This window comes from Pan paniscus, chromosome 19 (genome assembly GCF_029289425.2).
Source record: "Pan paniscus chromosome 19, NHGRI_mPanPan1-v2.0_pri, whole genome shotgun sequence".
Lineage (NCBI taxonomy): Eukaryota > Metazoa > Chordata > Mammalia > Primates > Hominidae > Pan > Pan paniscus.
In genome coordinates, this window is record NC_073268.2 from 9,039,015 (window position 1) to 9,051,754 (window position 12,740).

At 58.1% G+C, this 12,740-nt stretch overlaps 1 protein-coding gene across 4 annotated transcripts in view; it reads right to left on the reverse strand.

Annotated features, from left to right (window-relative positions):
- Positions 1-12,740, reverse strand: part of MYO1C (myosin IC) — a 29,122-nt gene that overhangs the window by 4,866 nt on the left and 11,516 nt on the right. For all 4 annotated transcript variants that reach the window (XM_003816837.6, XM_034941222.3, XM_034941221.3 and 1 more), the window contains exons 6-25: positions 11,760-11,939; positions 11,581-11,679; positions 10,640-10,753; positions 10,479-10,550; positions 9,664-9,783; positions 9,470-9,552; positions 9,146-9,251; positions 8,950-9,030; positions 8,564-8,655; positions 5,953-6,047; positions 5,827-5,873; positions 5,625-5,705; positions 3,159-3,264; positions 2,943-3,060; positions 2,248-2,361; positions 2,096-2,172; positions 1,600-1,668; positions 1,414-1,498; positions 1,154-1,313; positions 509-592 (exon numbers count right to left, since the gene is read on the reverse strand). In XM_003816837.6, coding sequence (XP_003816885.2) covers positions 509-592; positions 1,154-1,313; positions 1,414-1,498; positions 1,600-1,668; positions 2,096-2,172; positions 2,248-2,361; positions 2,943-3,060; positions 3,159-3,264; positions 5,625-5,705; positions 5,827-5,873; positions 5,953-6,047; positions 8,564-8,655; positions 8,950-9,030; positions 9,146-9,251; positions 9,470-9,552; positions 9,664-9,783; positions 10,479-10,550; positions 10,640-10,753; positions 11,581-11,679; positions 11,760-11,939 — 1,983 coding nt within the window. The remainder of the gene's footprint in view (positions 1-508; positions 593-1,153; positions 1,314-1,413; positions 1,499-1,599; positions 1,669-2,095; positions 2,173-2,247; positions 2,362-2,942; positions 3,061-3,158; positions 3,265-5,624; positions 5,706-5,826; positions 5,874-5,952; positions 6,048-8,563; positions 8,656-8,949; positions 9,031-9,145; positions 9,252-9,469; positions 9,553-9,663; positions 9,784-10,478; positions 10,551-10,639; positions 10,754-11,580; positions 11,680-11,759; positions 11,940-12,740) is intronic.

Sequence of the window (12,740 nt, forward strand, 5' to 3'; positions counted from 1 at the left end):
CCACTTCCTACACGAGGCCCAGCAGGGCCTGGCATCCAACTGAGGTCACCGGTAGACCGGGGTAAATACGGTAGACTAGGGTAAATAGAGCAGACCCGGGTAAACAGAGTAGACCGGGGTAAATACGGTAGGCGGGATAAATATGGTAGGCAGGGCAAAATACGGTAGACCGGGGTCAATACTATAGACGGGGTAAATACAGTAGATTGGGGTAAATAGAGTAGACTGGGGTAAATACGGTAGGTGGGGTAAATACGGTAGGTGGGGTAAATACGGTAGGTGGGGTTAAATACGGTAGACCGAGATAAATACGGTAGGCGGGGTAAATACGGTAGACTGGGGTAAATAGAGTAGACCAGGGTAAATACGGTAGATCGGGGTAAATATGGTAGACCGCGGTAAATACAGTAGACCAGGGTAAATGCCCCTCTAGGCGGACACCCTTTGAGCAATGCTTGCGACTCCCTGACTCCACTTCCTCATCCTCACCCAGCCCCGCTCTCCGTACCTGCTGCTTCCACTCAGGGCTGATACTCCGGCAGTATTTCCACACCATGTTCTTTATGCACAACTCCCGCAGAAGCTCTGAGGCCTAAGGGGAGGAGTGAGGTCAGAGGTCCTGGACACCCTGGGCCCTTCCCTCTGAAGACATCGAACATATGCTACTGCAGCCTTTGGATAAGCAACGCCCCCTCCATCTGGAGACGCTTCCGGTCAAGAGACCTTACTCGGCAGGGCGCAGTGGCTCACGCCTGGAATCCCAGCACTTTGGGAGGCCAAGGTGGGTGGATCACCCGAGCTCAGGAGTTCAAGACCAGCCTGGCCAACAGGGTGAAACCCCGTCTCTACTAAAAATAAAAAAATTAGCCGGGCGTAGTGGCGGGCGCCTGTAGTCCCAGCTACTCGGGAGGCTGAGGCAGGAGAATCGCTTGAACCCGGGAGGCGGAGGTTGCAGTGAACCGAGATCGCGCCACTCCCTGGGTGAAAGTGTGAGACTCCATCTCAAAAAAAAAAAGAGACCTTACTTTTCACTGCTCAGCTCTGGTCCGGGCCCTCCGTGAGCCCTCCCTGACCGATCCTTTGGCCCGAAGAAATCGGACCCTTCTGCTGTGTACTTTGATGGTCCCTAACTTGGCAGGGGGTGCCCACAGACCTCACGCAGGGCAGGTGGGGGCGTGGGCCACGAGGTGTCCAGGACATTCCGGGGCAGCTGCCGCCTCAGGTTTAGCAAAAAAGAGGTGCGCACATGGTCCAGGAAGAAGGCGTTCTCGGGGCAGCGGGGGGCGTGGCGCAGGATGAAGCCTCGGATGAGCCTGGGGTGGGGGGCCAGACAGGGTTGGGGGTGAGGGGCCTGGCGGTGAACCCCCCCCCACGCCCTGCTCTGCAGCCCCCACAAGGCACCCTGGCGCTCACCGCCGGATGGTCTGTGCCGCCCACTTCCTCTTGGCTGCCTTCCTCCGGCCCAGTGTTCCACGCCACCACGACTGGATGCAGATGGCTGTCGTGGAGACCACAGATGGCTGAACTCTATCTTCTTACCATGGTGGCCCCCCCTGGCCCCAGACCCCGCCCCTCCTAAACACCCATGGGCCCGCGAACCTGATCTCTTCACCCGGAGGAATTTCTGCCGCCAGTGAAAGCCCCTCCAGGCAGCTTGGATCTTTGTGGCTGCGGTTGGGAAAGAAAGGCAATTGGCCAGAGCGTGGGGAGCCAGCTGGGAGCCTGGTGCCGTGTGCGCTCCACGAGTGGCATGAATGGGAGAGTGGCTGAAGGAACCAACGAGCAGGAGGAGAGTGGTGAAGAAGAATGAATGTGGGGACTGCCCGGAAAAGGGGGGCGGCGGGTGGGATGGTGGGCGTGGGGCTGGAGCTGGTGGGGAGGGGCTCCAAGTCGGCCAGTGGACTCCCTGGAGAAGGACTCCCTGGAGCTGGGCGTGGGGCTGGAGCTGATAGGGAGGGGTGGACTCCCTGGAGCTGGGCGTGGGGCTGGAGCTGATAGGAAGGGGTGGACTCCCTGGAGAAGGAGCCCAAGGGAGTGACTTCCCTGCTTCCCAGAAGGGACCCCGTGCAGCAGGAAGGGTAGGCCTCTCTCTCACCCAGGCTCTGCCGCCGGACCTCCAGGGCATCCTCTGTGGCAAACAGGGTCTTGGGGAAGCGGATGAAGATCTTGGTCCTGGGAGAGCAGCAGTGATCAGCCCGGGGTTGCCACTCCCATTCCCCGCAGGCACCCGGCACGGACACTACCCACCTGCCCATCTTGTACTCTTCTGGCTTGTAGCCCAGGTGTCGGACCAGCACAGCCACCCCATCCTGCGGCCGTCCTGCCCACGTGGGCCACGTCTCTGGGCACAGTGACTTGTACCTGGGGACAGGAGGGGCAGGAATGCACGCGGCCCCCACCCCAGTCAGCAGCCTGCCCTGGGGACCCCAATCGGCTTTCTCCGGGCACCTGCTGGGTGCTCCCACTGACTCGTTCACAGCTAGCAGGAGGCTCGCTCGGTCACTGCCCCCATTGTAAAGATGAAGAAACCGTTCTTACCTACCTAAGGCCAAGTCACTAGAAAGTGGCAGAGATGAAATTCACAGTTTGACCCCCCAGGCCCCCGACTCAGAAGAACCACAAAGCCGCTCCACCCTTTCGGAGCCCCTTGGAAGCTGCCCTACAAGGCTTGCTGTCTGCCTCTGGTGCCCGGCACGTGGACGGAGGCCTCCTGTACCCCTGACCGGGTGCTCCTGGAGGGCACGGCCTGGGGGAGCCGGGTATTCTTTCCACCCAGCTTGATGTCAGGTCCGCAGCACCAAGGGCCTCCACCAAGGGCAGCCCAGGGCCTCCGCATCCGCATTTCTAAAATGAGGCCGAGAACCCTCGTCCGCCCTCATGGGACCTAGGGGCTCCTACCCTCCCGCTCCCCTTCCCTGGCACCGAGCAGGACCTGCCCCCACCTTTGCAGGAAAGCTTCGTATTTGCGGCGATAGGCAAAGCCGGCTCTGCGCACGCGCAGGTTTTCCATCAGCCCCAGGTACTTCACCTGGTGGCGGATCAGCACCTCGTCAAAGCGGCCTGGGGTAGGGGGAGCGCCGTGGTCAGCGGGCTGGCGCTGACGGCCTGTCTCCTGCAGGGGAGGCCCGGCCCCGAAGTCCCCCGTGGGAGGGGCCTACCGGGCTGTTTGGCATCATTAGGCTTGATGCAGCGGACGTAGGCGGGCTCCTTAGACTGCAGGATCTCCACCAGCTGCAGGAGGCTCATCTTGAACTGGGTGGCGACCTGGCGAGCCAAGAGGCATGGAAGGTTGGCCGGAGCTGGGCTAAAGCTGCTGACCCCAGCAGCGAGTACCCCACTCCCCTGGCTGGTGACGTGAGCAGCAGCCCCTGATTCTGCCTGGTCCTTATTCCTCCCACCACACCTTCCTCGCAGCAGAGGAGGGGGCCAGACTCCACCCCTTACCCCTCTGGCTGGGCGAGAGACCTCAGTCTACGAGCCTCACTCCAGCCTAAAACTCCTGCTCAGCTCTCCCAGCAACCTCAGTGCTACACCTCCCTTTAGTGGCCCTTCTTTTTCTTTCTAGAACTTCAGGGCTGCGTTCCTAAACAGCGTGTCCCATGTTACGCATTCAGCTAGTATCTGGGTATGCTGCTCTGCGGGACCTGGAAGGATCTCAGGCCTGGCGGAGGAGCACGCTCCTTGGCAAAGACTCACAATCCCGGTGTTCCGAGAGTAGCAGGTGTATGCCTGTGGGTTCTGAGAGCCCCACAAAGGGACAATTCATCCAGTCTGAGGGTTAGGGGGCACCAGGTGACGTCTTCTGGAAATGACGCTCTGCTGAGCTTTAAAGGATAAGGAGGAGGGGCGGGTGAAGTGGCTACAGGGAAGGACTGAGGGGGAGCTGCTAAGTACTCCGGCAAGACCCAGTGGCTGGACAAGGGAGACAAGGAGAGAAAAGAACGAGGGGGCCGGAGCCGGGCGCGGTGGCTCACGCCTATAATCCCAGCACTTTGGGAGGCCGAGGCGGGCGGATCACCTGAGGTCATGTAGCCTGGCCAACATGGTGAAACCCCATCTCTACAAAAATAAAAAAATTAGCCGGGCACGATGGCGGGTACCTGTAATCCCAGCTACTCGTGAGTGTGAAGTGGGAGAATGGCGTGAGCCCAGGAGGCAGAGGTTGCAGTGAGCCGAGATCGCGCCACCGCACTCCAGCCTGGGTGACAGAGCAAGACTCCGTCTCAAAAAAAAACAAAAAACAAAGGGGATGACACCCAGGTTTCTGGCCTGGGGGACTGGGTCAAAGAGGGAGAAAGCCTGGAGGGGCAGACCAAGGGCCCGTTTGTTATAGACCAGTGGGATCTAGGGTGCCCTGGGGCCACCTAGGGGAAGAGGATGAGATACACGAGTCTGTGGCTTGCTGGAGAGGCCTGGGCGGGAGGGTGTGTAGGCATCCTCAGCAGGGAGACGCTAGGGCTGGGAGGATGTGGCGCTTCGGGAGAGGGTGGGGTGGACGGCAGCAGCGGGCAGGGGCACAGTGAGCCACACCCTGGGCAGCATGTCGCCTGCATGCCCTCCCTGCCAGGCAGTCTGGCTTCCACCTCCCTATGGACTCACTGACCTCACTCTTCTGGGGCTCCCCTGACCCTCTTTTTGCCAAGCCCAACAGCCGTACCTCCGCCTTCAGCTCGCTGGAGCCCTCCCTGCATCTGGCACCCTGGCCATGCCTGCCTTTCCCGGTCCTTCTCCTTGATGCCATCGCTTTCCCGCTCACCTCATGGCCTTTTTAGACTCTCTGTGTCTGGATTGGGCCCTCACTATAGGTTCATCTGACATTCCCGAGTCATCTCCAACGCTTCCTCCTCCAGGGAGCCTCCCCAACCCCTCACCCCTTCTGCCCCGTCAGGCCGTTTGCTGTTCCCTCTTCTAAGTTTGCAAAGCACCCTGTGCACGTTGCTGCAGGCACACCCACTCATTGTGGTACCTCAGTGCCTGGCAGTGTCTGCTATAAATGTCTGCTGAGTGGGTAGACACATGACAGCAACCGCACAGAGGCAGCTGTCAACATATGGGCACCCACAGAGACAGACGTACACAAGGATTCCCCTGCAGACACAGCCCACACTGAAGACACACGACTCCACTATAGACACAGCACACACACACAAGTAGGCAAACAGGGACAGGCGTGGTGGCTCACACCGGTAATCCTAACACTTTGGGAGGCCGAGGCAGGTGGATCACCCGAGGTCAGGAGTTTGAGACCAGCCGGGCCAACATGGTGAAACCCCATCTCTACTTAAAATACAAAAAATTAGCCGGGCGTGGTGGCAGGCGCCTGTAATCCCAGCTACTCAGGAGACTGAGGCAGGAGAATCGCTTGAACCAGGGAGGTGGAGGTTGCAGTGAGCCCAGATTGCGCCACTGCACTCCAGCCTGGGCAACAGAGCGAGACTCTGTCTCAAAAAAAAAAAAAAAAAAAAAAAAGTAGGCAAAGAGGCACCTAAGGCAGCCCCCTACAGACACCTGCAGATGTGCACGGGCTCACACGCGTTCACACGCACGCTGCCAGCTCCCAGGCTCACACAGGCCCTCATGCACACTCAGGCGCACCCCCGCGCCCGCTCCCGCCACCTCCTCACCGTCTCTGGCCGCTTCTTGTCACTGAGCTCGCTCCGGTCGAAGCACTGGCTCATAATGGGATTCTTCGAGCTACACATGGTCTGTGTGGGCAGAGCTGGGGTCAGGGTGGGGCACAGGGACAGGCAGGACAGGCTCCTGGACACAGGTGCAGAGCTGTGGGCTATCCCCACCCCCACCCCGGCCTCCCCAGGTCCTCCTCACCTCCTTAAGGTTCCGGAAGAGAAGGTCATTGTTTTTGTCCAGAAACCCTGGGAGGGGAGAACCGACGTGAGGTGAGACAGAGCCTCCCCGCAGGCCCCTGTGGGGACACAGCCCCAGGATCCTCACCGGTCACGCTGTAGGTCACCTCCCCCGCATAGTGCAGAAGGCGGAATTCCCCTCGGCCCAGAGATTTCCTGGTCCGCTGGTCAGCCAGCTTGTGCCTGGGGGTGACAGGGAGGAAGCTGCAGATGGCTGCCGGCCTGAGCCAAGCCCTCTGCCTGCTGAAAGGGCCTCAGGAGCAGGAACCAGCTGCCCAGGTGCACCCCAGGCCGGGCACAGTGGCTCACGGCTGTAATCCCAGCAGTTGGGGAGGCCGAGGTGGGTAGATCACAAAGTCAGTACTTCGAGACCAGCTTGGTCAATATGGTGAAACCCCATCTCTACCAAAAATACAAAAATTAGCCAGGCGTGGTGGTGGGCGCCTGTAGTCCCAGCTACTCAGGAGGCTGACGAAGGAGAATCGCTTGAACCTGGGAGGCAGAGGTTGCAGTGAGCCGAGATGGTGCCACTACACTCCAGCCCTGGGTGATAGAGCAAGATTCCGTCTCAAAAAAAAAAAAAAAAAAAAAAAAGAGCAGGTGCACCCCCAGGGCTGGGTCACTGAGGCAGGCCAGGCAGGGCCAGTGGCCTCCCTGATCAGAGCGGACCATGGAGGCTCAGAGAGGTAGATGGCCTTGGCCAGGGCCACACAGTGCCAAGACCGGGACCTGGGCCTCCTGACAGCCAGGGCACGCTGCAGGGAGGGAAACTCTCGTTGGTTCGGCCGCCGCGGGCTCTGCTCAGAAGGGGTGGTAAGCTGCGCACTACTTTTCAGAATGGAATCTGCTGCCCCAAGAGAGCACTTAAGTCTTAGGCGTGTTTATACCCTTTCACCCATTTGCTTTTAAGAACTATTTCAAGCAGCTAACCAGAGACACGGACAAAGATTGAAGGCACGGAGATGTTTGTGACAGCCTTGTGATTCCAGCAGAAACCTGGGAGGCTAGCCAGGGGCCCCGAAGGGCTGGGTGAGAGAGGGGAGTATCTGTGGGTCAGAACCGCTCCAGGAAGTGTTCTGAGGAAAATGTTGTTTGATGATACAGGAAAATGTGCAGGATATAGCATTACCCTGAGCCTTATACACAAGAAGTTCTCGACTATGAAAAAAAATGCATAGAAAAAGGCAGGAGGGAAATGCCTCACACAGTTATCAGCCATGGCCTTTGGGCGACGGGATCACAGGTGGCTTTTGCGCACATTCCAGCTTTGCTGTAATAAGCAATATTATTTTTATAATCAGAAACAAGTTTTTAGTATTTATTATTTAATGAATCAGGCAGCCCCTAAACCCGAATAGATTCAGAGAGACTCTAGAAACAAGTCTTTTTTTTTTTTTTTTGAGACGGAGTCTCGCTCTGTCATCCAGGCTGGAGTGCAGTGGCACCATCTCAGCTCACTGCAAGCTACACCTCCCAGGTTCAAGCAATTCTCCTGATTCCCAAGTAGCTGGAATTATAGGTGCCCACTACCACACCTGGCTAATTTTTGTAGTTTTAATAGAGACAGGGTTTCACCATGTTGGCCAGGCTGGTCTTGAATTCCTGACCTCAGGTGATCTCTGCCCACCTAGGCCTCCCACAGTGTCGGGATGACAGGGTGAGCCACCACGCCCATCCAGAAACAAATTTTCAATATATTATCATGCAAAAAATACTCATGGCTTTGGCATTCAACAGCCCTGGGACTGACCCCAGCTCGGCAACCCAGATGAGAGCTAACTTTGGGGAAATGACTTCGCCTCTTGGAGTCTCAGTGAGAAAACACCAAGAACCCCTCAAGGAGCAGCTGCAGGTGAAGCGACGACGTGCACAGCATGCATGAGACCGCGCTGGACAGAGGCGCTTGTTCCTGTTCCTACCTCTCCCCACTTCAGAGGATTCCTTCAATAAAAATCAATTTCCAAACAAGGAAGATGAAAAATCTTAGCAAGTTTCATTCTCAAAAGAGAAGAGGGAGGAAGCCAGTGTCTTGTTTTTTGTTTTTTTTTTTTGGGTTGAAGTCTCATTCTGTCGCTCAGGCTGGAGGGCAGTGGTGCGATCTCGGCTCACTGCAACCTGCACCTCCCCGGTTCGAGCGATTCTCCCGCCTCAGCCTCCCGAGTAGCTGGGATTATAGGCACCTGCCACCACACCCAGCTAATTTTTGCATTTTTAGTAGAGACTGGGTTTCACCATGTTGCCCAGGCTCGTTTTGAACTCCTAACCTAAGGTGATCCACCCGCCTCAGCCTCCCAAAGTGCTAGGATTACAGGCGTGAGCCACTGCACCTGGCCTTCTTTCTCTTTTTTAAAAAATTCATTGTTTATTTTTTTCCTTTTTTTTTTTTTTTTGAGATGGAGTCTCGCTCTTGTCACCCAGGCTGGAGTGCAGTGGGTTGATCCTAGCTCACTGCAGCCTCAAAACTCCAGGGCTCAAGTGATGCTCTTGCCCCAGCCTTCTGCATAGATGGGACTCCAGGCGTGTCAGCATGCCTGGCTAAGCTTCTTAGTTTCTGGACACACGTGAGGGGTCCTTAACTCAGCACCGTCTCTGGTCACCTCCTTGCGGCTGGTGTTTTGTGATGGCGGAGGGACTCCTGCACTCCGCAGGCTCTGCTGCAAGTGAGCCCTCGCCCCCAGCAGCCCCGCAGCCCCACTCACGTCAGGAAGTGTGGATGGTGCTTGACAGTATCCTCCAGCTTCTCCAGGAAGGTCAGGTCCGTGGCCTCCCCGGGGCGCAGACACTCCTCATCCTGGGGGGTGTGGCACAGGGGGAAGGACGTATGGGGGACAGGTCAGAGCGCACAGAGGATTGGGGTCACCGTGCTGGGAGGCACAGACACAGGGGAGGGGCAGATCACAGGGAGCCTCCACAGAGAGCTTCCAACTGGGGCGGCACCTCCCTCCATCCTCCATTCACAGCCCTGCCCTGTCTCTACTCAGCCCCAAACTCTGGCCCTCCGTGGACCAGCCTGGAGAGAATGGAGAAAGGGGACATCCTCCCACCCAGCCTCCAGCACCAGGCCTTGGAGGCGCAGAGGACTCACCAAAATCGAGATGATGCCCTTAAACTTCTCCTCCACCAGATCACAGATGATTTTGTTGTTGAAATACTGGACGGGCTCCCACTGAGGGGCAGAAGGGAAGGAAGGGATCACCGTGGGGTCCTGGCACCCTCTCCCAGGGGCCCCGATACCCAGGCTCCCCGTGGCCCACGGAGAGTGCCCCCAGGCTAGCACACACCGCGATGCCCTCTGCCTCGTACTCCTCCTGCTCCGACTTGAGCGTGAGCTCGATGAAGAGCTGCTGCAGCTTCTCGTTGCAGTAATTGATGCAGAACTGCTCAAAGCTGTAAGGAAGGAGAAGAGCCCACAGGGGCTCAGCGGCGACACAGGACCAGGAGAGGGGAAAAGCCGGACGACGCCCCTGAGCACAGGAGGTGAGAAACACAGAGACAGTCCCCGGCTGGCTGGGGAGTCACGGGGCAGGAATGAGAGGCTGGAGGACAGAAGAAAGGGAGCAGGACAGGAGACCGGGAGGAGAGACAGGGGGAAAGATGGCACCGACCTGTTATGCTGAAACACTTCAAAGCCATAAATATCCAGGAGCCCGAGAACTGTGGTGCTCCGCCAGCTGGGGCTCTCCGCGTCCTAGGGCAGTCATTCAACCGAAGGCGTGGGCCCCCTGCGCGTGCCAGCCCCACCCCGCCTCGCCGACGGCCCTCCCTTCTGCCTCGGGAGCAGTGTGGACCGAGCCCTCACCTTGGAGGCCAGCGACCTGTTGATCTTCCCAACGAGCCAGGTAAAAGTGCGGCTGTACACAGCCTTGGCAAGGGCGTCTCGTGCGTACGCGGCCTGCTCCAGGTTCAGTGGGCTCAGGAGCTGTGGACGCAGCGTGAGACAAGGAGATGAATGCCACAGAGCCTGTGCATCCCACCTGCTCCCAGGCTCAGGCAGACCAGGAAGCCGCCACCACTCTGCACTCCCAGCTCCAGCGAGCCTGCGGTATGGGGAGGGGTGCTGGTAGTGGGACCTCAGGGAGGACAGGTGGCCACCCCAGAGGGAAGGTGGTAGAGGGACAGGAGGCCTCCTTCCCGAGGTGGGAGTCTGGTTCTAGCCGGACTTTTACTCTCTTCCTATGTGACCCTGGCCAGCTCACTGTGCTGCTTCTTTTCTTTGAGACAGAGTCTAGCTCTGTTGCCGTGATCTAGGCTCACTGCAACCTCCACCTCCCGGGTTCAAGCGATTCTCCTGCCTCAGCCTCCCGAGTAGCTGGGATTACAGGCGCCTGCCACCACGCCCGGCTAATTTTTGTATTCTTAGTAGATGGGGTTTCACCACGTTGGCTAAGATGGTCTCGAACTCCTGACCTCAGGTGACCTGCCCACCTCAGCCTCCCCAAGTGCTGGGGTTACAGGCGTGAGCCACCGCGCTCGGCTCTCACTCTGCTTCTCTGAGCAGCCTTCCTTCCGTCCCTCCAGCATTGCTGAGGGAACCAGGCGCAGAGGAGTGATGGGAGTAGGGGATGCCTTGGAACACCTGCCCCTCCACACCCGAGGGCAAGGGCCCGGCCTCACCTCCTCCCCCTTGGCGATGATCTTCCTGTGTGTCAGGGCTTCTCGCAGCGTCGAGCCTTCCACGCTGAGGAGCTGCCAAGGGCAGGCGAGGACACGGTGAGGGTGCACCCCCAGCCCCCGCCCCCGCCGTCCTCCCGTCGCCCTCTGCCCGCCCCACTCACCCTGGTCAGGTACTTGAGCTGGTTCTCGGTGGTGACCTGGGCATTGCTCTCCTCGTCGGCAGCAAAGTGGATGTTGCCCAAATGAAGGACGCTGGCCACGATGCTCAGCAGGTCCTGGGGGAGCAGGCCGGGGGCAGGAGGGGGTGAGAGGGGCCAGAGAGCCCCAAGAGGGCAACTAGCAGATGGCCATGCAGGGGTGGGTGGTGAAGTGTCGGAGAGAAGGGGCTGGAAGTGGGAATGGGTGTTAAAGGTGGAAGGTGATTCTGGGGGTGGGCTGGGCACGGTGGCTCATGCCTGTAATCCCAGCACTTTAGGAGGCTGAGGCGGGAGGATCACCTGAGGTCAGGAGTTCGAGACCAGCCCAGCCAACATGGCAAAACCCCATCATTACTAAAAATACAAAAATTAGCCAGGTGTGGTGGCAGGTGTCTGTAATCCCAACTACTCAGGAGGCTGAGGCATGAGAATCACTTTAACCTGGAGGCAGAGGTTGCAGTGAGCTGAGATCGCACCACTGCACTCCAGCCTGGGCGAAAGAGCGAGACTCCATCTCAAAAAAAAAAAAAAAAAAAAAGGAGCCAGGCACGGTGGCTCACGCCTGTAATCCCAGCACTTTGAGAGGCTGAGGCAGGCGGATCACCTGAGGTCGGGAGTTCGAGACCAGCCTGGCCAACATGGTGAAACTCCGTCTCTACGAAAACTACAAAAAATTAGCTGGGCGTGGTGGCAGGCGCCTGTAATCCCAGCTACTCGGGAGGCTGAGGCAGGAGAATTGCTTGAACCCGGGAGGCGGAGGTTGCAGTGAGCAGAGATTGCACCACTGCACTCCAGCCCGGGCAACAAGAATGAAACTCCGTCTCAAAAAATAAAAAACAAAAAAAAAAGAAGGAGATTTTGGGGGTGTGACAGGAGGAAAGGGAGGGTCCCGGAAGAGGCCTCACCTCCACTTCATCCTCGGTGAAATCAATGACTGTCAGAGCCTTCCTGACGACCTTCCAGTCACTCTTGTCGTTGATGGAGGAGACTTTGGCACACTGGCCCTGGAGGAAGGGCACAGCTGGGTTGCCAGCCCTGGCACCGGATCCCTGGGTGGCACCTGCCCTCCTTGCCAGCCACTCACCTTCACCAGGTACAGGTAGCTCTGGGGGTTCCGTTCCAAGCCCAGCCTGCGAAGAGTCTCCTCCTCGCCCCCCTCCAGCAGCTGGTAGAAGATGTGGAAGTTCCGCTCCCCATGATTCTGGTGCACCACTCGTGACTTTTCCAGGAGGTAACTGAGGATGTGGCCACCCACGGGGGCACCCTGTGGGCAGGGCAGGGCATGAGGCCGGGTCACGGGGACTGGGAAAAGAGCCCACCTGCCCCTCTTCTCCCCTGCACTCCTGGGCTTTGGCAGCCAGACCTGATGCCAATTCCAGCCCTGCCACTAGGTGTGTGGGCTCAGGCACGCCACCCACGCTGGACTCAGTTACTTCATCTAGGAAATGGGGAGATTCAACTCCATCGACCTGGCGGTTCCACCTGGATGCCCAACAGGCATCGCAAATTCAACAGGCCTGAAGCTCAACCTTCTCCCTCTTCAAACAGGCTCCTGTTAGTGTCTGCCCACCTTGGTCAGTGGTGACTACATCCTTCTCGTTGTTCAAGCCAAGGACTTGGCAGTCCTCCTGGAAGCCTGTGTTTCTCCAAACCCTACATCCAATCAGGCAGCTGATCCTGCTGCCTTAACCTTTAAAACATCCAGAATCCAATCACTGCTCGCCACTTCCACTGCACCACACTGGTCTGAGCCAGTGTCACCTGTCACCTACATGATGACATCAGCCCCCTAACCGGTTTCCCTGCTTAGCCTGGTTCCCCTACCATCTATTCGTCTACTCCCAATCTCCCAGTGAAGCAGCTAAAGTCATTTTTTTATTTTTTATTTTTGGAGACAGGGTCTTGCTTTCACCCAGGCTGGAGTGCAGTAGCGCAATCACAGTTCACTGCAGCCTCGAACTCCCTCCCGGGTTCAAGCAATTCTCCTGCCTCAGCCTCCTGAGTAGCTGGGACAACAGGCGCACACCACCGTGCCTGGCTAATTTTTGTATTTTCAGTAGAGGCA